The sequence below is a fragment of the Bufo gargarizans genome, chromosome 11 (genome assembly GCF_014858855.1).
Source record: "Bufo gargarizans isolate SCDJY-AF-19 chromosome 11, ASM1485885v1, whole genome shotgun sequence".
Classification (NCBI taxonomy): Eukaryota; Metazoa; Chordata; class Amphibia; order Anura; family Bufonidae; genus Bufo; species Bufo gargarizans.
The window spans coordinates 57459275-57485450 of NC_058090.1; the positions used below are offsets into that span (position 1 = coordinate 57459275).

A 26176-nucleotide genomic window follows, 5' to 3' on the forward strand; every position below is an offset into this window, starting at 1 on the left:
CAGAACGGATCCGTTTGCATTACCGTTTTTGGTTTACGATAATGCAAACGGATCAGTTTTGACTAACATTGAAAGTCAATGGGGGACGGATCGGTTTGAAAATTGAGCCGTATTGTGTCAACTTCAAACGGATCCGTCCCCATTGACTTACATTGTAAGTCTGGACGGATCCGTTTGCCTGCAAGCAGCGTTCAGGTGTCCGCCTGCTGAGCGGAGCGGAGGCCAAACGCTGCCAGACTGATGCATTCTGAGCATTCTGTACAGATGCGTTCGGGGCCGCTTGTGAGAGCCTTCAAACGGAACTCACAAGCGGAGCCCCAAACGCTTGTGTGAAAGTAGCCTTACTTGGTGCTGCACTTTTTGTGATGTTAGGTGACAAAAATTTCTTTTTTTGACACAGTTTTTATTTATTATGGTGTTTATCGGACTGTGTGGATCACGTGATATATTTATAGAGCCGACCGTCACGGACACGGCAATACCAAATATGTCTATTTTTTTTTTTTTTTTCTATTTTTAACTTTTGTTTTTTATTCCTTACTTGGGGAATTTCTTTTTTTTTTTACATATGAAACCTTTTTTTATTTTACACTTTGCGTCCCCCATAAGGTCATACAAGACCTCTGGTGAACATTTAACTTAATTTTTTTTTTCCTCCACTATTGATTTCTCCTGTAACTGGGGCTGACGTAGTAGCCCCAGTTACAGTGGACATACACCCCCCCAGAGAGACTGTACAGCGGTATACTGCGCAGTACAGCCTCAGTGCAGGGCTGATCGAGCTATGTGTATACAGTGATCTAGAAGGCAGGGACACCTGGGAACTGTCCCTGCCTTCTCTAAGGGTTGCCCTGCTGTCACTGATAGAAGGCAACCCAATCTGAAGCTGCACGATTAGCGTGCAGCTGCAGTTTCTGAATGGATGTTCAGAAACGTCCATTCAAAGATAGAAAACCACCTCCCGGACGTTTAAAGGCAACGTGCTGACGGGAGATGGTTAAAGGCTATGTACACCTTCGGAGGCAATTTTTGTTTATGATTGCATTTTACAAATTTTTGGCAAAAAAACTTTTTTTTTCAATTGGCCTTTATAAAAAATATTGAGCCATCCTGTCACAAACGGTTAACTGTTTTTCTAGCTGTGTGACTGGTATGTTAACTTTGTGCCGGTCCCCTAATAATCCTTATGTCTAAACTACTGAGAGGTCATCCCATAGTACATGACAACCTCTTTCTAACAAAGCTAGAACCAGCCCCGTACCTCACATAGATCCAGAGATCTGCCCATTCATTGCTCTGCTAGATTTATATCAAGCTGACAGCTGAAGGGGAGTGTCTTTTCTGCTGCAGCTAAGGAGGCGTGTCTCAGCTCTCCCTATCACAGCTCAGGAGGCGTGTCTTAGCTCTCCCTATCACAGCTCAGGAGGCAGTTGAAGGATGAAACTGAGCATCTGCGGCCTTCTCAGTGAGCAGGGCAAAGAAATAAGAAAAAAACAAGCAGCAGGTGGCGCTGTACAGATACATTTTATTGAATAACTCAGTGGCTATGCTAAATTTTTAATTACATGCAATAACAAAACAATTCAGATCCAGGTGCTGGCTTGAAAAAATTTGTGGGTCAACCCCTTTAAGCCACATCCTTATCATTAAGATATGAACTGAGCTATAATAAGCGTTTATAATGTCAGAGAGCAGATATAAGGAGCCCGTCACCTCCCCAACTGACGGGAAAGACAGAAAATCCATAGGCTGCTACTACAGCATCTCAGCTCTGTACAGAAAAAAGGGACCATATTTTTTAATAAAGACCAAGTGAAAAAAAAAGATTTTTAGCTCAAAATAAGTATAATGCAATAATAAACAAATTGCCCCCACAGGTGTACAATGCCTTTAAAGGGGTTGTGCGGAATGCTAAAAAACGTCAGTTAAAAGTGTAAACCTCATCAGCTCTCATACAGAACATAATAGTGTACCTCTTCACTTCAGTCTCCATGCTCCCGCTCTGCTCCATAGTTTACAATGCGAACTTCCAGGTTGTGGGCGTAGAAGAGCAGCAGCCACAACACTTCCCACAGTGCTGTACGCTACAGGATCTGCCAGACATGTAAGCACCCACTACACCCTTCCCTGGGCCAAAAACTCCACCCGCTGCACTCTGCATCATCTCCTTGCTGTCTCCTCCCACACAGCCTCTATATGACAAGAAGTGGACTCTGCCTACCCTGCTAGTGGATTGAGAGCGTCAACCAGCCCAGTCCAAGATCACATGGGTCTGACAGCACGACCATTCGGGCGGAGATTCCTTGTGATGTCAGAGGAAATGCAGTCTCCACAGAGGGCGCAGTCACATGACCACTCTCCAGAGTGAGACAGAAAAAGTAGCACAAGTGTATTAGTAAGTTGCCGGACGGGGAAGGGAAATATTTATAGCCGATAACCTCTTAAGGGGGAAATGTGAAGTCATAAGAATTAGGGCTCATGCACACGAACGCATTTTTTCTCTGTATTCAATCCGCATTTTTAGTTGGTAGGACGCCGACCCATTCATTTCACTGGGACCGGAAAAGATGCGGACAGCACACTGTGAGCTAAAAATAAAAATATAGAACATGTCCTATTCTTGTCCGCATGACAGAAAAGGATAGGACTGTTCTATTATGGGCCGTTAAAATGCGGAACGTACACATCCGGTATCTGTGTTCCGAGGATGCACAATTTGCAGAACACAAAACAGGCGACGGTCGTGTGCACGAGCCCTAAGACTGCAAAGAAAATCTTAAAAATGGAAAACTCTGTAAAGTGATTTCGCAGATGACAGTTAATCAGTCCGTATTACATCGCAGTTCTTTAAGTTCTTAGCGCCCGCACATAGAGAGGGGATGTCATCATTCTCCTCCCTTCACATCACATCCAGACTGTTAGCTGAGTGAATAGCTCCCAATTTGATAATTACAACCAAGCAGCCTGTTATGCCAGGAAAACCACACTGACTCCCTCATGTACCTTTTAGTTACTGGTATGGGCTTGGCCCGTTTGCCAGCTTAGCTAAATGGACCCTGAAGTGCAAGCTAATGCTACACGATATTAGCTTCCTCCTCAAATACTCTGGATGAGCAAACACAAGCTCGGCCCGTGCCAACATCCTCCTGGCAGCAGAACAGAGAAGAGTTTCACTCTGCAACTCAGAGATTATCACGGAGCACATAACCCATCGGTTTTATAGCGGCTGGGCGCTGCCAGAGAGGGGCCACCTCCACATAATCACTAGCCACTGGGTGCAATCTGCACGAGAAGACAATCCAAAGCATCACTGTTAACCCAGCAACGCTATAGAATAAAATGCCATTTTTCCTTTAGCAGCAGTCAGACTGAAACCACTTACTACTGCGGGCAATAGCAATGTGCTGTTTACTGTGCTGAGCAATCCAGCTGTTTACTGTACCACCTACCAAAATCCACTGAAACAAGGATTCCATCCCAAAACAGCAGCAGAAAAGACTAGTGTCTTTGCTTTGGTGATGTTGATCCCCATTTACACTGAGGAAGGGAAGTGTGCGGACAGCTATAGTGTTTGCTGGAAAGTTTCATTAGATAAAAAGTTTAATTTGCAAAATTTAGTTTGCGAAGTTTATTTAGATGCTTTTTTGCTGTGTCAACTCCAGATGTTTGCTATAAAAGTCTATAAAAAGCATTTAGGCAGCATTTTTTATTTACTTTGGTATTTATTTATTATTTTGCATTTTTTATTTTATGCCAGCATGTTCTGGTGTTTTCCTATACTCTTGGGGGGGGGGGGGGGGGCCCAACTATTGTAAAAAATAACATGAAAGAAAGCATGCATTGTTGCAGGCTTTTTTTTTTTAGCAAAAAAAAAAAAGGGTTGTTCATAGGGTGGATTTTGCCCCTGGAATTTTGGCACGGACACCACACCAAAATTCTTGCAGCGGTCGTGTGGTGTTCTCAATAGGAGGCAGTGTTGCAGTTCATAGCCAGCCGTCACATCTTCTTGGTGTGTCCTTTCCTGGTGCAGTGTGTGGGAAGCCCTCCATTGAAGCCGCAACTAAGCTTCATTGAGTGGCGCTAAGCCACCAGCAGGTCTGCGGAGTCTGAAATGACCGCCCACAGCAGAAACCACTGTGGTTCAAAATCAACCGTGTGAATAGAGCCTAAGGGTATTTTTCTCAAGCAGCAGATTTGTAGTTGAAAATTTTCCATTCATTTGTATGGGATTTGTGTGGCAGCAATCACATGCATTACTCTAAGCCCCTATCAAATGAATGGGACAGTCACAGAAACTTCTAGAACAAATCTGCCAAGCGTGAATATATTCTCCTTGAGATTTATTCAGTTTTTGTCCTCGGTCAAGAACCACACTCAGGCCTCATACACATGGTTGTATTTTCAGTTCACAAAAAGTATTTTCTCACCCCCACCACTAGAAAGGTTCTTCTCATCCACAAGTATGTTTAGAATTAGGACCTGTGATGGGATCTACAGATTGGACACATGGAACCGCACAAATGTGTAGGTCAGTTTGCTATTCGTAAAAAAAAATGGGTAGCATACTGAAGAAAAACATGGCTGTGCGCATACCCCTTAAATGGGTATTGCAAGCTTCTTGATACTCATGACCTATCCTCCAGATGGGCCACCAATATGTAATTAGAAGCTTGACACCCGCCACCTCCACCAATCAACTGTTTTGGGCAACTGCCAACGCTGGAACTATACAGTGAATGGAGCAGGAAGTAAAGAGGTTCTATCCACCACGTAGTGGTCATGAAGTGTGCATTTTTTTCGTAAAATATATATATATCAGCTTTAAGTGGGGGGTTTTTTCCAGTTTTTTTTTGTGGCATTTTGTAGCTTTTTGCAGCATTTTTTGTTTACACACTCATAAAAAATGCATGTTTGTAAATTAATAATAATAGTACACTAATAATGTTCTTTTACCAAAAAAATGCAGCACAAAACGACAGGAAAAAAACATAACAAAAAATGCAAAGGTCCACAAACATGATAAAAAAGGACTGTGTGTGACACCACCTTGCATCTCATCACAACGACCGCATGAACAGGACAGTACTGTTACCCTTTTATTGAAGAGACCCAAATTAAATGTTACCTGCATTTACACAGCATTACTAATGAAAAAGAACAGAGGTGAAAATGTGCCATTTGTAATAGCGGGACTGGGCGTGTGCCATAGGTCACTACCATCAATTCATACACCATAATATGTAAATACTCTCAGGGTCAGGGTGGATAAAAATCAATATTTTTTTTATTTAAATCAGATTTTTTTTTATATAAAATGCTTTTTGAGGAAAATATATAGATTTAGGAAAACTAGAGGAATGGTCAAAAATATGGCAACTAAAATGTAATGTTAATAAGTGCAAGATAATGCACCTGGGGCGTAAAAACCCAAGAGCAGAATATAAATCAGTGATACAGTCCTAACCTCAGTATCTGAGAAAAGGGATTTAGGGGTCATTATTTCAGAAGACTTAAAAGTAGGCATACAATGTTATAGAGCAGCAGGAGATGCTAGCAGAATGCTTGGGTGTATAGGGAGAGGCATTACCAGTAGAAAGAGGGAGGTGCTCATGCCGCTCTACAGAGCACTAGTGAGACCTCATTTGGAGTATTGTGCTGAGTACTGGAGGCCATATCTCCAGAAGGATATTGATACTTTGGAGAGAGTTCAGAGAAGAGCTACTAGACTGGTACATGGATTGCAGGATAAAACTTACCAGGAAAGATTAAAGGACCTTAACATGTATAGCTTGGAAGAAAGACGAGACAGAGGGGATATGATAGAAACTGCTAAATACATAAAGGGAATCAGCAAGGTAAAAGAGGAGAGAATATTTAAAAGAACAAAAACTGCTACAAGAGGACATAGTTTTAAATTAGAGGGGCAAAGGTTTAAAAGTAATATCAGGAAGTATCACTTTACTGAGAGAGTAGTGGATGCATGGAATAGCCTTCCTGCAGACGTGGTAGCTGCAAATACAGTGAAGGAGATTAAGGCCATCCTTAATATAGGATAGTGCCAAGGACTATTCATAGTATTCAGTATATTGGGCAGACTAGATGGGCCAAATGGTTCTTATCTGCCGACACATTCTACTGTTTCTATATGTGTAGTTTTTTTGGTAAATAAATTCCATTAATCCATTCACAATGTCATGCTCTTCCAGAGGTTTTTGTAAGATTATTGGGCAGTTTCTCTGCCTACAAGATATTATCACAGATGCTTGGTTTACTTTTGCAGTTTCCAAAACAGAATTTGACTCAGCAGAGATCACATGCCTCTTCTTCACAGCAAAAATGTTACATGAACAGAGTTGAGAAAAATACCTTAATCATAACTTCTACAAACCTTATGAATACAGAATCAACCTAATCAAACTAATATGAAAAGTTGTTGTTCTAAAAATCTTCATCTACTTGCATATTATAAGTTATACCAGCAAGAATTAGTCTTTATGTAGAAAACTATGATTTAAATCAAATCCACCCTGCTCAGGGTTCAACATTATTTTGCAGTGCAGCGCTCCTGCCCTGGAAGGTTTGTGAGGCAGTTATGGTGCTATATGGCGCTGACCTAGGAGCCAAGTGTCAGTCCTATGGTGCTCAGAATAGAGGGAGCCCCCTGTGTCTAAGCTCTTAAATGCGGCATTGTATTAACCGTGACATCCCAGGACATGGGGTAACTCCCATTCAGGTCATTGCGGTGGGGTGTCAGCTGCATTGCACAGACAGCATCCATCATGTATGGAGTGAGCTCACTCCACTCTCCCCCAACATGCAGATAACGTACATTTACATCATTTTGCATTAAGAGGTTAGCAAGAACAAGCTCCTCACTCTCTGCCGGCGTTGCCTACCACTGGCTGACAGTAAGGAGCTTCGTTATTGCCATCTATGTCACCTGTACAAGCGACCCTGAGCCCGTCATTTCGTTATGACCCATTTGCTAGACCTCAATTAATGGTGCTGCAGCTACAAGCAGGCATCATGAAGGCCTACATGTGACACCCAAACGACTGGTTGAGGATTTACCGATACAGAAAATAAAGGGCATAAGCCCGACTTACTGGGGGAACCTCTCCTTCAGATGCCTCATGCATTGCCTTGTGGGCTTCAGTCTAGTAATGAAGCGGGCGACTTCATCGTATTGCGCTTTACTCAGCTTCATCTCTGCGCTAAACCGGTTCAGCTTCAGTCAAAAGAAGCAAGGGTAGAGGTCAACCTTTATAGAATCCCTGCAAAACAAACAGCAACTGATTATTTCTAGGCTTTATCTTACAGCAAATGACCCCCAATAAACACCAGGTCGGTTTTAGGTTCAGTAATGTGTGTTGAGTAATTTATATATACCAGCCAGTGCTACAACCACATGGGTACATTAAATGGTAACATTCTGCCACCAGTTGGGGGAGCTTAGGAGCTAGCTGTATACACAGTATGCAGTAAGCTCCCCCTAGTGGTGGCAGAATGTTATCATATAACACTACTGTAGGGGATAAAGAGCTGTGGAACAGAAAAAGGGGCTCACAAATTTGTAAAATAAAGAAAGAAATCATGATCACAGAATTCTGGACCTAGTAAGATGAAAAATGGAGGAAATTTACTTTTACCAAACACAAAATAATGGTCCAGGTTCTCTAGTCCTTCCAGTTCTTCTGGAAAGGATTAGCAGAATATTCATACAAACGGCAGCCAGTCTCACACAGGGCATTCCCTTGGCATCTACCACAGCAGACAGATGCTCGTGACTGGGTCGGTGCGATATCTGGGCCATTCGTTCTCACTTTTACTGCTATCTTCTGTGTGACAAAGTTTTCATGTAGTTTAAAGAAGAAAAACTACTCATCTAATTGACTTTGCCCATATGTGGAGCCAGTAACAGAACGCAGCATTTATAGATCTGGAGAAGCCATTAGAGAAGATATGATTTCAGCGAGGATGAATAAAAAGAAATGTCAGGATTAGACACCGGCTGTAATTTGTAAGCACATTAGTAACATTAGCTGGATTTTGTCCATTCCCGGCAAAGTAAATTCAAAGAGAATAAGATTTTCACCAGTTAAAAGAGAAATTCACTTAGAGCCCATAATACGTGGCATCTAGAAGACACACAAATCACAGGAAGATCCAAATTACTCTGTATGGTAGAAAAGGGTGCAAGACAAAGCCGTACAGGACTTCCACCCACACTGCGCATTCTGCTGTGATCGCACCGCTCACAAGGCACTAACTTTTAGAGCTAGAGATTAAAGTGGTGAAAGTGGACATCACATTTCTCAAATGTCGTACAGAGCAGAAATGAGTTTGTGGGAGAAGAGCAGGAAGGACTGAATATGGCCAGCTCTGCAGGAGTCTAAGACTATTTCACTTGAGGTCCGTTCACACACTAGGTTTTACAGCAGAATTTGACATGGACAGCCGCGCCAAATTTTCATCAAAAACCCAGCAGCAACCGCCTACTTTCTGCCTCCCATTCATATCAACGGGAGGCAGCACTGAGGATTGCGGAGCGGCAGCGTTCAGCCTTTCCATCCTCCTGCTCCATTATAGAAGCAGAAGAACGGAAAGGACGGATTCGGATTCCCGCACGCACAACTTTTGTCTCCTCTTAAAAAAATCTTCCTCTGAGCAGAAGCCTAATGGACCCCATTATGGTCTATGGGGCTGTAGGCTCTGTTCGGCTCAGTTATGTGGGGAATCTGTCCTTTCCGTTCTCCTGCTCCTATAACGGAACGGAAAGGCTGAACGCTGATGTGAACTCAGCCTTACCCTAAGTTCACACCTGAGCGTTTTACAGCGCGTTCCTATGCGCTGTAAAACGCTCAACAAGGAGAAACCAATGCTTCCCTATGGGAATGGTTCTCACCTGGGCGTTTTACAAAACGCCCGACGCTCAAACAAGTTCTTGAGCTTTTTTGGGGGCGTTTGTCGCGCGTTCCCGTACATAGACTTTCGGGAACGCGCGACAATGTGTGTTCGCTTGTCTCTGTATGCGCGATTGTAAACGCCGGTACAATCGCGCATACAGAGCGCTCGTTTCAGAACGCTCAGGTCTAAACCCAGGGTTAAAGTTGCAGATGCACGGAGAACGGACATGCTCCTTCTAGTCATGGGCATTGCTATGGGCCGCTATTCCGCAATCCTGAACACTCAACATTACATTTTCCAGATTCCTCATCGAATCTTAAATATGTCCATACTGTACAAGCAAATAGACATTATTGCTCAGAGGCAACATTTTAATATGATAAGCTTGTAACACTTGAGGTGCTTAGTCTTGGGGCTCATGCACACAGCCCTGTCTTGCAATAGGGCTCCCACGTCCCCCTACTGTACTCAATGATACTGGAGTTATACACAGGTTATTTTTTACCTTCTGACTCCATATGAATTGTTCATAAACCAAGCCCTGCTCCATCAGAGGTAGGGCATGGCTTCTAGAGAAGAATATCTGTTGTACAGGTATTTTACCTACTTAATTAACTACTGATTGGTTATGTCCCCTTTAATTATACCATCTTCTATATTCTGTGTAATGGAGTGATTAGGGATAGTTAGATAGACAAATCCCCCATTGTGCTGATAAGCTGCATTACTGAATTATTACATGCATGCTGCACACTGGACATCCTTAGGAGGAGGGCGGAAAAGGTATAGTTTTAAGCATCAAGGCAAATAGGGGAACTTAGCTGAGAACATCATCCAGTTTGGATGTTGTAAGGTCACTATCACTCTCTTGCATCACCATAGGATGTCGAACATATGCTACGACATAGCGACAGGAGTTTACCCCTATTGTGTTGCAGCCAGTGATTGTTATTTACCGCACTTTTACTACTCTCTATGTTTTTTATTACATAAATATATTTATTCACTTAGCCTGTTTAAGCCTATTTATTCTCAAATGAATTCACGTTAAAACAATATCTCTGTACACACAGAGTCCATTGCAGCCTGCATGGCAGTGCACAGAGGATTTACAGATCCATGCTGGAGGCCATACATACCCCTCTGTTGTGTACATAAGCGCATAGGGCGCGTGCACACAGCAGATATCCAAACTGGGTCAAGAAAGAACATATCCCTCTTTGGTGTGGTGTTCAAATACAGATTAGCTCCGCTGAATGAGGCTAAAGCCGCAAACCTCAGGGTCAGTCTTTTCTTCCTCAGTGTTCACTGTGAAAGTAAAATGTGCTGTTCAGCCGCAGTGGCACCACAGACATTGTGCCTGGTTTACCAGTGAATTCCCTGCTGACAGACTCCAGTTATTGAGGTAGTTCCTTTAAGGGCTCATGTACACGGTCATTGCTGTTTTTGCGGTCCACCAATTGTGGATCTGCAAAGCACAGATACTGGCCATGTGCGTTCCGCATTTTGCCGAATGGAACGTCCTACCCTCTACAGAAATGTCCTATCTTTGTCCGTAAAACGTACAAGAAAAGGACATGTTCTATTTTTATATTTTTTTAGCGGGCCGCAGAGCAGCCCTATTAAAGTGAATGGCTCCGCGTCTGATCCCCAAAAAATGCCGATCGAGTGTGGACCAAAACCACGGTTGTGTGCATGAGCCCCAAATCTGTATGACATCTATTCCTTTAGAATGAGAAGTGCATTAACTAGATGTTCTAGATCTCTGCTTATTGACAGTAAACCTTTTTTTTTTTAAGTAGTATTCTGGTGTTAGCGATTACGGTACATTTATTATGTTAGGGTATGGAACATTTTTTAAATATACTATACTAATATACTTTTCTAATATATCTATATAAAATTTTGTTAGCAGACCTTTACTATATTCGTGCATTTGCCTATCCCTATAGAAAAAACCGGTACAGTCCATTTTAGTCCTGTAAACTGCATCCATAGGAGAACTAGATAGGACTAAACATAGCTCTAGTCATGTTAGCCGTCAAGTAACCCTGACAAGTATCGTGTGACCCGGCTTTCAGTTAACTGCCCAGGTATCTACTAGGTGAATAGTAGTGTACTGGGAGCACAACATGTGTAGTATATACAGCATTCCTACCTACAGCAGCACCTCATCATGTCTGCTAGTGTACAAGCAGATCTAGGAGTGTGTGTTTGTTTTTACACAAAACATGACATCACTTAGAGACAAGCAGCCATTTTACGAATTACCAACAAACAGGCACATAATGATGTAGTTACTGCAATAACCACAATAAAATCATGACTCCACCACTAGACCTAGTACTTATCCCATGAATGTGTCCTCTATGTTTTACTGAATGTCGGGGTGTAAAGTGTGTCACATGACTGATGGCATGTCAGGCCATGGCTACATTACACAGGACTGATACATGGGCTATACCATTCTTCTGCATATAGGGGTCAACCTCCTGATACGACAAAGGTATGTATGCAGAATTCTAAATGCATGTATATTAGAAAGTTTTATGATTTCCTATTATTTAACCCCCTTCTTGCCGCATCCTCACGTGCCTGTACGTGATGTGATTGGGCGGGTGCAGGAGCTGTAACCGCCCGATCCACAGCACAGGCCCGGCTGTTACATCCCCCGGCATCGATGTATGAAGTGATGCCGGTGGATTAACTCTTTTACATGCCGCTGACAGCGGCACGTGCGGGGGTTACAGAGGGAGCAAGCTCCCTCTGACTCCATCGGCCTCCCACGCTGACAGGGGGCCGATGGCTGCCATGGCAGCCCCTGCCAGCTACAGAAGCCCAGGAGATCCAGCCTGAGGGCTGGGTCTCCTAGGCAAATGTCAGCCTCTTACTGCGTAAGAGGCTGACAGTTCAATTCAGTACAATATAGAATGTATTTTACTGAATTGAAATAGGGATCAAACCCTGAAAAGGTGAAGTCCCACAGTGGGACAAATATAAAAAGTAAAAAAAAGTGTTTTTTTTATAATAAAAAAATTAAAGTTTCAAGTAAAAAAAAAAATAAAGCCCCCTCACCATAAAATAGTGTTATTTTTTTTGTCACCTTACATCACAAAAAGTGTAATTACAATCAAAAAGACATACGTACCCCCAAATAGTACCAAGGCCTCTTTCACACGAGCGTCGTGGGTGAGGGCCGGAAGCGTTGTGAGTGCATTGCGGCAAACCCGCGCGAGTAGGCACGCAATTTCATTCAGTTTTGTCTGCGATTGCGTTCAGTTGTTCACTTTTTCCTGCACAAGTGCAAAGCCTTTGAATGCGTTTTGCACGCGCGTGATAAAAAACTGAATGTAGTACCCAGACCCGAACCAGGACTTCTGCACTGAAGTTCAGGTTTGGGTTCGGTGTTCTGTAGATTTTATTATTTTCCATTATAACATGGTTATAAGGGAAAATAATATCATTCTTTAATACAGAATGATAAGTAAAATTTCCCTTGAAGGTTAAAAAAGAATAAAAAAATTACTCACCTCATCCACTTGATCGGGCAGTCTTCTTTCTTCTTCTTGCAGGACCTGCAAAAGGACCTGCGCTGATGTCATAGCCTGAGACTCCCAGGCTATGAGCTGTGCACTACGATTGGCCAGCGCTGCAGCAAGGGACAACCCTAAGGCCTCTTTCACACGGGCGTCAGTTTTTTGGCCCGGATAAGAGGCGGGTGCGTTGCGGGAAAATGCGCGATTTTTTAGCGCGAGTGCAAAACATTGTCATGCGTTGCACTCGCGTGAGAAAAATCGCGCATGTTTGGTACCCAAACCCGAACTTCTTCACAGAAGTTCAGGCTTGGGATTGATTTTCTGAAGATTGTATTATTTTCCCTTATAACATGGTTATAAGGGAAAATAATAGCATTCTGAATACAGAACCGGAGTGACGTCATCAAAGGTTCTTTACCTCTATTTAATGCTCACCACAGGTCCTAGTCAACAAAGGAGACAGAAGGAGATGCCGGGCTTCGCGATCAAGTGGACTAAGGTGAGTTAAATTTTTATTTATTTATTTTAACCCCTCCAGCACTGTTTTACTATGCATTCTGTATTCAGAATGCTATTATTTTCCCTTATAACCATGTTATAAGGGAAAATAATACAGTGAATAGACTGTCACCTAGCAACCATGCGTGAAAATCGCACCACATCCGCACTTGCTTGCGGATGCTATGCGATTTTCACGCACCCCATTCACTTCTATGGGGCCTGCGTCACGTGAAAATCGCACAATATAGAGCATGCTGCGATTTTCACTCAACGCACAAGTGATGCGTGAAAATCACCGCTCATGTGCACAGCCCCATAGAAATGAATGGGTCCGGATTCAGTGCGGGTGCAATGCGTTCACCTCACGCATCGCACCCGCACGGAAAACTCGCCTGTGTGAAAGGAGTCTAATACAAAAACTCTGACAAGTACAACAGAGGGAGCTGCAGACACCGGAGCCTATACCGGGCGAACGGAGCAGCGCCCAGACATACTAGTAAGTGCAGGGGGACCCCTGGGCGCCGCTCTGCCCACTGATATAGTTAGTTTTTAAACTAGTGAAAGGTCCTCTTTAAAGTGTAAAACTGAAAATAAATAAATAAGTAGACATATTGGGTATCTCCACGTCTGTAATAACTTGCTCTATAAAAATATTATATGACTTTCCCCCTAAGGTGAACACCATGAAAAATCTAATAAAAATTGTGCAAAAAATGCAATTTTCTGTTACCTTTCATCACAAAAACTGTAATACCAAGCGATCAAAAAGTCATATGCAACCCAAAATAGTACCAAACGTCTTCTCTTCCGCAAAAAATGAGACCCTACATAAGACAATCGCCCAAATAATAAAAGAAAAATATGGCCTTCAGAAAATGGAGATGCTAAAACATAGACATATTAGGTATTGCTGCGTCCGTAAAAACCTGCTCTATAAAAATATCACAATATCATATGAGTCTGGGACAATAGTCCACGGGCGGCCCGATGCACACAGCATCATAGTAACCTATGTATGCCGCTACGGGACATATGGCCCGCTCACGGACCGTATGTCTCTGAGGTCCTACGGTCGTGTGCATGAGCCCTAAGGCTACTTTCACACTAGCGTTCGTCGGTCCGCTCGTGAGCTCCGTTTGATGGGGCTCACGAGCGGACCCGAACGCAGCCGTCCAGCCCTGATGCAGTCTGAATGGAGCGGATCCGCTCAGACTGCATCAGTCTGGCGGCGTTCAGCCTCCGCACGGACAGGCGGACAGCTGAACGCTGCTTGCAGCGTTCGGGTGTCCGCCTGGCCGTGCGGAGGCGTGCGGATCCGTCCAGACTTACAATGTAAGTCAATGGGGACGGATCCGTTTGAAGATGCCACAATATGGCTCAATCTTCAGGCGGATCCGTCCCCCATTGACTTTACATTGAAAGTCTGGACGGATCCGTACGAGGCTATTTTCACACTTAGCTGTTCTATGCTAAAATAATGCAGACGGATCCGTTCTGAACGGAGCCTCCGTCTGCATTATTATGATCGGATCCGTTCAGAACGGATCCGATCGAACGCTAGTGTGAAAGTAGCCTAACACTGTCACCTTGCCCCAAAAAAGTGTCATATTGAATTATCAAAAAATCATATATACCCAAAAATGGTACCAATAAAAATGTCAGCTCTTCCTGCAAAAAAAAGAGCCCCTGCACAAGACGATTGGCAGGAAAAAAAAAATGGAGCTTTCAGTAAATGAAGACACAAAAACATTATTTTTGTTTTCAAAAATCCTTTATTATGTAAAACTGAAACAACAAAAAATACACATATTTGTCATTGTCGCATCCGTATCAACCTGCTCTATAAAGACAACACATCATCTATCCTGTCAGGAGAACTCTGTAAAAAAACTAAAATAAAAACTGTGCCGCCTTGCCTCACAAAAGCATAATAATCGAGCAATCAAAAATCATATGTACCCCAAAATAGTACCCAAAAAACTGTCAACTCATTCCGTAGTTTACAAAATGGGGACACTTTTTTGGAGTTTCTACTCTAGGGGTGCATAAGGGGGTCTTCAAATGTGACATGGCAGCTTAAAATTATCCCAGTGAAATCTGCCCTTCAAAACCCAAATGACGCTCCTTTGCTTCTGCGCCCTGCCATGTGCCCGTACAGCAGTTTACAACCACATATGGGGTGTTTCTGTAAATTGCAGAATCAGGGTAATACATAGAGTTTTGTTTGGCTGTTAAACTTTGCTGACTTACGGGGAAAAATTGATTAAAATGGAAAATCTGCAAAAAAATGTTAAATTTTAAAATTTCACCTCCATTTTACCTTCATTCTTGTGAAACACCTAAAGGGTTAACAAAGTTTGTAAAATCTGTTTTGAATACCTTGAGGGGTGTAGTTTCTAAAATGGGGTTATTTATGAGTGGTTTCTACTATGTAAGCCTCACAAAGTGACTTCAGACCTGAACTGGTCCTTAACCCCTTAAGGACACAGGGCGTACCGGTACGCCCTATTTCCCGAGTCCTTAAGGACCAAGGGCGTACCGGTACGTCCTGACTTAAAATCGGCATTCCGGCGCCGCGGGGGTTAATCGGAACGGGATTTCGGCTGAAATCATTCAGCCGGCATCCCGTAACAACGCAGGGGGGGGTCATTTGACCCCCCCGTATCGGCGATCGCAGAAAACCGCAGGTCAATTCAGACCTGCGGTTTTCTGCGTTTCCGGTCCATTCGGGTGTCCGGTGACCCGATGAACCGGAAAAAGACTGCGATCGGTGGCGTAATTATACACCACCAATCGCAGTCCGAGGATTTGAGGAGGCGGTGCTGGCCCTGGTGCTGAACACTGCTGTCCAGGGTGCTGATTGGTGCAGGGGAGAGAGGCGCGAGATTCAAACTTCCTGCGCTCCTCTCTCCCCTCCTCTTCCTGTTCTGCACGAGCACCCGGCAGCATCGTCCAGCACCAGCTCCTGTGTCCCCCTAATCGCCATCCATCACCCTCCTGCACCCATCGCCACCCAGGTAGGTTAGGGTCAGTGAGGGAGAGGCATCGTTAGGCAGGGAAAGAAGGGAAAAGTTAGTTAGGAAAAAAAAAAAAAAAAAAAAACTTTTAACTTTTACACAAAACTTTTTTTGATCCATCTAACAGACCCCAGACCCCCCCCTGCCACTTGCCCCCCCCTACCAGCCCCCCACCACCACCAGCCCCCCCACCCCCTCCACCCATCCCCCCACCACTCCCCCCAACCCCCCCCCCCCACCACCACCACTAGCCCCCTCACCACCACTTTTTTTCTGCGTTCGCTGACTGGTCGGCACTTTTTAGCGTCCGTCCACTGTTAGCGCATCGCCTGCCCCACCGCTGATCAGCGTTGTACCGCTAATCAGCAACTTTTTTTTTTTCCTAACACTTGCCCTTTTTTCCTTTTTTTAGTACGCGAACACCCGTTGCCCCCACACACACGCACATATAATAAAGTTTTACACACACGCACACCTACACGCACACACACCCATGGCCCGCCGGGTGTTCTCGGCCGAGGAGGCATATGCCCAGATTGCCTCCGACTCCGAGAGCCCCAGTGAGGATGAGGATGACCCCACATTCCTCTTATCATCAGCATCCTCCTCATCATCATCGGATGACGATGAGCCACCAAGGCGGCGGAGACGCCGCCAGGCGGAGCCAGGGGCCGCACATGCTAGGGATCCTGTGGCCCACCCTAGTACGAGCCGCCCTGGGGTTCGTACTGGTTTCCCGGCCCACCAAATAAGTTCACCGGAGACCCCTGCCGATGAACTTAGCTGGTGTCCCCCAGTGGACTTTGAGCCTGAGATTCCGGATTTCGCTGGCAATCCTGGAATCCAGATTCCCACAGTGGGGTTTACTGAAATTGACTATTTTAGTTTTTTTTTCAGTAACCCACTGGTGAATTTGATGGTGGAGCAGACGAATCTGTACGCCCAACAGTTCGTCGCTCAAAACCCAGGCTCAGTTTTGGCTAGACCCGGTGGCTGGACGCCGGTCAGTGCAGCCGAAATGAGGACATTTTGGGGCCTCGTGCTGCATATGGGTCTAGTCCAAAAACCCAGTGTCAGGCAATACTGGAGTGGGGACGTCCTGTACCAGACCCCACTGTACAGTATGGTCATGACACGCTCCCGGTTTGAGGCCATCCGGAAATGTCTGCATTATTCCGATAATGCAGCATGTCCACCCCGAGGTGATCCTGCCTATGACCGGCTGTATAAGATACGGCCTGTCATCGATCACTTTGGGGCCACATTTCAGCAGGCCTACGTACCTGGAAGGGAGGTCGCGGTTGATGAGTCGCTCATTGCGTTCAAGGGGAGACTCAGTTTCCGCCAATATATTCCCACAAAGCGAGCGAGGTATGGCGTGAAGCTATACAAAATTTGTGAGAGTACCTCAGGGTACACTTACAAATTTCGTGTGTACGAGGGGCGAGATTCCCGTATTCAACCCCCAGAATGTCCCCCCACTCTGGGTGTTAGCGGGAAACTCGTGTGGGACCTTATGTACCCACTGCTGGATAATGGTTACCACTTGTACGTGGATAACTTTTATACCAGCATTCCCTTGTTCAGGTCCCTTGCCGCCAGATCTACGTTCGCTTGTGGGACCGTGCGGAAAAATCAGCGCGGCCTCCCTGCCTACCCCCTCCAGGTACCTATCCCCAGGGGTGAGACCCGTGCACTTACCAGTGGAAACCTGTTGCTGGTCAGGTATAAGGACAAGAGGGATGTCCTTATGCTGTCCACAATCCACGGTAACGGCACCACCCCAGTCCCTGTGCGAGGTACCGCGGCAACGGTCCTCAAGCCCGATTGTATCGTCGACTACAATCGGTATATGGGAGGAGTTGATCTCTCGGATCAAGTCCTCACGCCATATAACGCCATGCGCAAAACCCGGGCATGGTACAAAAAAGTTGCGGTCTACTTGGTGCAGGTTGCCATGTACAACTCTTTTGTACTATCCCGAAGCGCTGGCAGCACAGGGACATTCCTCCAATTCTATGAGGCAGTCCTCAAGGACCTGATCTTTTCGGACCGGGAAAGAGCAGGCCGGAGTACCTCGGGAACTGGAGGCGCCCGGATCGTCCCTGGCCAACACTTTCCAGGTGTGGTCCCCTATACTGGAAAGAAGGGACGAACCCAAAAAAAGTGCAGAGTGTGTCGCAGGAGGGGGATACGGAAGGACACCACCACTCAGTGCGACACGTGCCCCGATCATCCGGGCCTCTGCGTTATCGATTGCTTCAGGGAGTATCACACTTCCATGGAGTACTAAATTTTTATAATCCCCAACAGTTCACTAGAGAACATAAAACACTATGGCTCTCAGACTTTGGAGACACGAAAACTATTTTTCTTTCCCCCAAAAATATTAGTTTTAGTGCAGGCATCCTCAAACTGCGGCCCTCCAGATGTTGTAAAACTATAACTCCCAGCATGCCCAGACAACCTACAGCCATCAGCAGGGCATGGTGTGAATTGTAGTTTTACATCTGGAGGGCCGCAGTTTTAGGATGCCTGCTTAGTGTCTCCAAAGTCTGAGAGCCATACATATTGGGCATCGTCGCGTGCGTAAAAGTCGTCGCTATAAAAATAACTTTTGACCAAACGCCTCGGATGAACGGTGTTAAAAATATAAAATAAAAACGGTGCCAAAACACCTATTTTTGGGCAAAATTTCAATTTAAATCCATTTTGCCGGTAATAAAGCAAGGGTTAACAGCCAAACAAAACTAAATATTTATTGCCCCGATTCTGTCGTTTGCAGAAACACCCCATATGTGGTCGTAAATGGCTATATAGCCGCACGGCAGGGCATAGAACGAAGGGAACGCCATACGGTTTCTGGAAGGCAGATTTTGATGGACAGTTTTTTTTTTGACACCATGTCCCATTAGAAGCCCCCCCTGATGTAGCCCAGACTAGAAACTCCAAAAAAGTGACCCCATCTAAGAAACTACACCCCTCAAGGTATTCAAAAGTTACTTTACAAACTATGTTAACCCTTTAGGTGTTCCACAAAACTAAATAGCGAATGTAGAAACAATTTTAGATTTTAATTTTTTTGTTACATTGCCTCAAAAAAGAGTAATATAGAGCAACCAAATATCAAATTTACCCCAAAAATAGTCCCAAAACAACAACCACCTTATCCCGTAGTTTCCTAGATGGGGTCACTTTTATGGAGTTTCTACTCTAGGGGTGCATCAGGGGGCTTGAAAGGGTACATGGTGTAAATAAACCAGTCCAGCAAAATCTGCCTTCCAAAAACCATATGGCGTTCCCCTTCTTCTATGTCCTGCCGTTTAGCCAAATAGTAGTTTACCACCACATATGGGGTGTTTCTGCAAACTACAGAATCAGGGCAACCCATTTTGAGTGTTGTTTGGCAGTTAACCCTTGTTTTACTCCTAGAAAAAATTGATTATATTGGAAAATTTTCCAAAAAATTGAAATTTCATAATTGTTTCTCCATCTGCCATTAACTCTTGTGGAACACCTAAAGGGTTAACAAAGTTTGTAAACCCAGTTTTGAATACCTTGAGGGGTGTACTTTCTTAGATGGAGTCACTTTTTTGAAATTTCTATTCTAGGGGTGCAACAGGGGGCTTCAAATGGGACATGGTATAAACAAAACCAGTCCTGCAAAATCTGCCTTCCAAAACCCATATGGTGTTCCCCTCCTTCTATGTGCTACCGTTCGGCCAAACAGTAGTTTACGACCACATATGGGGTGTTTTTGCAAACTACAGAATCAGGGCAACCCATTTTGAGTGTTGTTTGGCAGTTAACCCTTGTTTTACTCCTAGAAAAAATTGATTATATTGGAAAATTTTCCAAAAAATTGAAATTTCATAATTGTTTCTCCATCTGCCATTAACTCTTGTGGAACACCTAAAGGGTTAACAAAGTTTGTAAACCCAGTTTTGAATACCTTGAGGGGTGTACTTTCTTAGATGGAGTCACTTTTTTGAAATTTCTATTCTAGGGGTGCAACAGGGGGCTTCAAATGGGACATGGTATAAACAAAACCAGTCCTGCAAAATCTGCCTTCCAAAACCCATATGGTGTTCCCCTCCTTCTATGTGCTACCGTTCGGCCAAACAGTAGTTTACGACCACATATGGGGTGTTTTTGCAAACTACAGAATCAGGGCAACCCATTTTGAGTGTTGTTTGGCAGTTAACCCTTGTTTTACTCCTAGAAAAAATTGATTATATTGGAAAATTTTCCAAAAAATTGAAATTTCATAATTGTTTCTCCATCTGCCATTAACTCTTGTGGAACACCTAAAGGGTTAACAAAGTTTGTAAACCCAGTTTTGAATACCTTGAGGGGTGTACTTTCTTAGATGGAGTCACTTTTTTGAAATTTCTATTCTAGGGGTGCAACAGGGGGCTTCAAATGGGACATGGTATAAACAAAACCAGTCCTGCAAAATCTGCCTTCCAAAACCCATATGGTGTTCCCCTCCTTCTATGTGCTACCGTTCGGCCAAACAGTAGTTTACGACCACATATGGGGTGTTTTTGCAAACTACAGAATCAGGGCAACCCATTTTGAGTGTTGTTTGGCAGTTAACCCTTGTTTTACTCCTAGAAAAAATTGATTATATTGGAAAATTTTCCAAAAAATTGAAATTTCATAATTGTTTCTCCATCTGCCATTAACTCTTGTGGAACACCTAAAGGGTTAACAAAGTTTGTAAACCCAGTTTTGAATACCTTGAGGGGTGTACTTTCTTAGATGGAGTCACTTTTTTGAAATTTCTATTCTAGGGGTGCAACAGGGGGCTTCAAATGGGACATGGTATAAACAAAACCAGTCCTGCAAAATCTGCCTTCCAAAACCCATATGGTGTTCCCCTCCTTCTATGTCCTCCCGTTCGGCCAAACAGTAGTTTACGACCACATATGGGGTGTTTTTGCAAACTACAGAATCAGGGCAACCCATTTTGAGTGTTGTTTGGCAGTTAACCCTTGTTTTACTCCTGGAAAAAATTGATTATATTGGAAAATTTTCCAAAAAATAGAAATTTCAAAATTGTTTCTCCATCTGCCATTAACTCTTGTGGAACACCTAAAGGGTTAATAAAGTTTGAAAAAACAGTTTTGAATACCTTGAGGGGTGTAGTTTCTAGAATGGGGTCATTTTTGGGAGGTTTCTATTATCTAAGCCTCACAATATGACTTCAAACCTGAACTGGTCCATAAAAAGTGGGATTTTGAAGATTTCTCAAAAATTTCAAAATTTGCTTCTAAACTTCTAAGCCTTGTAACATCCCCAAAAAATAAAATATCATTCCCAAAATGCTACAAACATGAAGTAGACATATGGGGAATGTAAAGTCATCACAATTTTTGGGGGTATTACTATGTATTACAGAAGTAGAGAAACTGAAACTTTGAAATTTGCTAATTTTTCAAAATTTTGGGTAAAAAATGTATTTTTTTATGCAAAAAAAATAACTTTTTTGACCCAATTTTAGCAGTGTCATGAAGTACAATATGTGACGAAAAAACAATCTCAGAACGGCCTGGGTAAGTCAAAGCGTTTGAAAGTTATGAGCACTTAAAGTGACACTGGTCAGATTTGCAAAAAATGGCCCGGTCCTTAAGGTGAAAATGAGCCCGGTCCTTAAGGGGTTAAAAAGTGGGTTTTGGAAATTTTCTTAAAAATGTTAAGAATTGCTTCTAAAATTCTAAGCCTTCTAATGTCTTAAAAAAATTAAATTACGTTTACAAAAAATGATGACAACATAAAGTAGACATATGGGGAATGTACAGTAACAACTATTTTATGAGGTATCACTATCTGCTTTAAAAGCAGAGACATTCAAATAAAAAATGTGAATTTTTCTAAATTTTCTGGAAATATTTATTTATTTATTTTAAATAAAAGGTGAAACATTGACTCAAATTTACCACTAATATGAAGTACAATATGTCACGAGAAAGCACTCTCAGAATTGCTTATATAAAAGCGTTCCAGAGTTATTACCGCATAAAGTGAAACATGTCAGATTTGCAAAATGTGGCTTGGTCCTGATGGTGAAAACTGGCTTGGTCTTGAAGGGGTTAAACAAATAAGACTGCGTTCACATCACATCGGAGATCCGGCGCGAATGCCAACAGTCAGCCAGGCAAGAGACTGTTGCATGCAACAGATTTTGTCCAGCCGAAACCCGGCGTTTATGATGAAAATAGGCCTGATCCCGCCGGACCTCCCTGCAGTCAATGAGGATCCAGCAGTCTGCAAGAACTGGAATACCCCTTTAAGTTCTGGTCATGTGATGGACAGGTAGGTCCTCTGCTGGTGATCATCACATGAACAGGACATGTACACACTGGAGGTAAAGCCGTCTGAGACCATCAAAACCTGTGTAAGAAGAAAACGCACTGTGTGAACAGGACAAACCAGCAGTCCTGCTATGTGGTGGCCAGTCATGGGCCAGGATGTATACAATATCATATGCATATTATTGGCGCATATAGTCCGTACACAAGTAGATGCGTAATTGCCAGAAATTGGACGTTTCTGTCCTAAGACCTTCAGCAGCACAGGGACTAATACAGCAGAGAAACCATTGAAAAAACAATACATAATATGTGACCAGCCTGGAGCATGTCACCAACTGCGTGTACTCAGGGGGACAGTAGGGACACAGCAGGGCTGGCTGCTATCAGTACAATGGTGGTGGAGGAGGCACGAGCCCTGGAATAAATACCTGAGCAGAGGCAGCGTGTATTTGTAGCTGTGACGTCACTGGTGTGCGTCCAGGAGTAGTACTGCTCCTGCGCGAGGATGCCCGGGAGTTTACACAGAGCTGACGTGCTGAGGGATTGTGGGTATGTCCTGGGCATGTGCACTAAGGACGAGTGCATGCGGCGGCCATATTGGAAACTGGCAATGGCGCGTGAATGTGGAAATGTAATGTAAAAGGATACTGAAAGCAGACGAGTGAGAAAGGAAAAGGGAAAAAAAAGAAGAACGGGGGAGAAGATATTAGGAAGGACACATAGAAAAACAGTAAAGGGGGGAAGAAGAAGGAGCAGGAAGAGAAGGATAAGTGGAAATTAAAGAAAAAGAGGGGGGGGGGGGGGGGACACATACTTCCCAACTTTTAAAAATTGCAAAGAGGGACAGTATTTTTAGGCCACACCTTTAACTCCACCTAAAGCACAGCTATATACACCCATGGCTCATCCTGTGAGAGCCCCATTGTCCTGCACATTTACACAACAGGGAAAATTATCTGAATGTAGAAATGTCTAAAATCCAAATTGCATCAAATAAATAATATACAAGGTGGACATCTATGCCCAGATGTGCCCTCTTTATAGTAGCTATGCCCAGATGTGCCCCCTTTATAGTCGCTATGCCCAGATGTGCCCTCTTTATAGTAGCTATGCCCAGATGTGCCCTCTTTATAGTAGCTATGCCCAGATGTGCCCTCTTTATAGTAGCTATGCCCAGATGTGCCCCCTTTATAGTAGCTATGCCCAGATGTGCCCCCTTTATAGTAGCTATGCCCAGATGTGCCCCCTTTATAGTAGCTATGCCCAAATGTTCCCCTATTATGGTAGCTATGCCCAGATGTGCCCTCTTTATAGTAGCTATGCCCAGATGTGCCTCCTTTATAGTAGCTATGCCCAGATGTGCCCCTTTATAGTAGCTATGCCCAGATGTGCCCCCTTTATAGTAGCTATGCCCAGATGTGCCTCCTTTATAGTAGCTATGCCCAGATGTGCCTCCTTTATAGTAGCTATGCCCAGATGTGCCCCCTTTATAGTAGCTATGCCCAGATGTGCCCCCTTTATAGTCGCTATGCCCAGATGTGCCCTCTTTATAGTAGCTATGCCCAGATGTGCCCTCTTTATAGTAGCTATGCCCAGATGTGCCCCCTTTATAGTAGCTATGCCCAGATGTGCCCCCTTTATAGTAGCTATGCCCAGATGTGCCCCCTTTATAGTAGCTATGCCCAGATGTGCCCCCTTTATAGTAGCTATGCCCAAATGTTCCCCTATTATGGTAGCTATGCCCAGATGTGCCCTCTTTATAGTAGCTATGCCCAGATGTGCCTCCTTTATAGTAGCTATGCCCAGATGTGCCCCTTTATAGTAGCTATGCCCAGGTGTGCCCCCTTTATAGTAGCTATGCCCAGATGTGCCTCCTTTATAGTAGCTATGCCCAGATGTGCCCCCTTTATAGTAGCTATGCCCAGATCTGCCTCCTTTATAGTAGCTATGCCCAGATGTGCCCCTTTATAGTAGCTATGCCCAGATGTGCCCCCTTTATAGTAGCTATGCCCAGATGTGCCCCCTTTATAGTAGCTATGCCCAGATGTGCCCCTTTATAGTAGCTATGCCCAGATGTGCCCCCTTTATAGTAGCTATGCCCAGATGTGCCCCCTTAATAGTAGCTATGTCCAGATGTGCACCCTTTATAGTAGCTATGCCCAGATGTGCCCCCTTTATAGTAGTTATGCCCAGATGTGCCCCTTTATAGAAGCTATGCCCAGATATTCCCCCATTATAGTAGCTATGCCCAGATATGCCCCCATTATAGTAGCTATGCCCAGATGTGCCCCTTTATAGTAGCTATGCCCAGATGTGCCCCCTTTATAGTAGCTATGCCCAGATGTGCCCCCAAACAGTAAATAGCTAGTTCCTCCGATGCTGACAGCTCAGCCGCCGGTGCTCCCCAGCAGGCAGGATTCGGTTACACATTGTGCTTGCAGGCTGTGTAGGAGAAGGCGTCCACAGGCTGATTCCACCGCTCCTACACCGTCCAGCAGAGTGATGTGTGACAGTATACTGTGCCGCTGGGGAGCGCCAGCAGCCGAGGCGAATGGTGAAGCGGAGAGCGGATGGCTCCCTGCTTCACCATTACAATCAGCAGGGAACGGGACATACCTACCATAGCCGTGGCCTGACCGCGCAATAGCCACTGAAATTCAGGACTGTTGGGAGGTATGGGAAAAGAAGGAGGAAGGGATGGGAGAAGAGCGGTAAAAGGGGGAAGGAATTCTCACCCTTGATGAATGTTCTATTCAAAAATAATGTTCAGATGGTCTGGAAAAAAAAGGATAAAAGATTAATATCAAAACAGTTATAAATTTATGTAAAATCGCATTCCCTATTTAGGACCCTTGTAATAAAGTTCTAAGACGATGTATTCAGTAGGATTCCTTCTGTTTAAGTAAAGACGTTTTGTCGCCTCGACGTTTATAAACTACAGCGTACAGTTACACTATTGCACAGTTTACGTCTATAAGTACTCTGCATAATGATTTCCATTATTTATTTTGTTTCTGTGTAACAGCCTGCATTATGCTCCAGAGCTGCAATCACAGTTCTTTTGGTGTCACACCTGAAATATGGATCTTTGGAGTTCAGCTACTGTTTACAAGCTACTGACTGTTTCCAATAGTAGGAAGCAGAGCTCTGTAATGAAGGATCAGCACTAGAGTAAGGCTACTTTCACGCTAGCATTTTAGTTTTCCGGTATTGAGATCGGTCATAGGGGCTCAATACAGGAGAAAAACGCTTCAGTTTTGTCCCCATTCATTGTCAATGGGGACAAAACTGAATTCAACAGAACGGAATGCTCCAAAATGCATTCCATTACGTTTAGTTGCGTTCCCATACCGGAGAGAAAACCGCAACATGTTGTAGTTTGCTTTCCGTCCTGGGATGCGGAGCATGACCCCCAATGCAAGTCAATGGGGACGGATCAGTTTTCTCTGACTTTCAATGGAGTTCATGATGGATACGTCTCAGCTATGTTAAAGATAATACAACCGGATCCGTTGATAACGGATGCAGATGGTTGTATTGTCAGTAACGGAAGTGTTTTTGCTGAAACCTGCCGGATCCAGTAAAAACGCTAGTGTGAAAGTAGCCTTAGTTATGATTATTATACTGTATACCCTGTTATACATGTTATAGTTTTTTAATTCTTTTTATTCCAAAATCTTACAAAATACATAAATATTCCCAGTGCAAGAAAACAGAGCTGGTCACAATAGTCCACATTAACACCTTTGCACCCTTACCCTTTACCTGAGGGGTGTAAAGGGGCAAGAAAGAGAACGAAAACATAAATGATGTTATATCTCCTTACAGAGTATAAAGACATTTATGAATCAAGCCCCCATTATGTACACAGTCCTTTAAAATGTATAGAGTGAGACCC

At 43.9% G+C, this 26176-nt stretch overlaps 1 protein-coding gene across 2 annotated transcripts in view; it reads right to left on the reverse strand.

The window, feature by feature from the left end:
- Positions 1–22908, reverse strand: part of CDIN1 (CDAN1 interacting nuclease 1) — a 379309-nt gene extending 356401 nt beyond the window's left edge. The window contains exons 1-2 of one of the 2 annotated variants that reach the window (XM_044271970.1): positions 22707–22908; positions 7107–7274 (exon numbers count right to left, since the gene is read on the reverse strand). In XM_044271970.1, the coding sequence (XP_044127905.1) occupies positions 7107–7207 (101 nt within the window). In that variant the 5' untranslated portion in view covers positions 7208–7274; positions 22707–22908. The remainder of the gene's footprint in view (positions 1–7106; positions 7275–22706) is intronic. The other variant, XM_044271972.1, reaches the window with a different exon arrangement.
- Positions 22909–26176: the final 3268 nt, after the last annotated feature.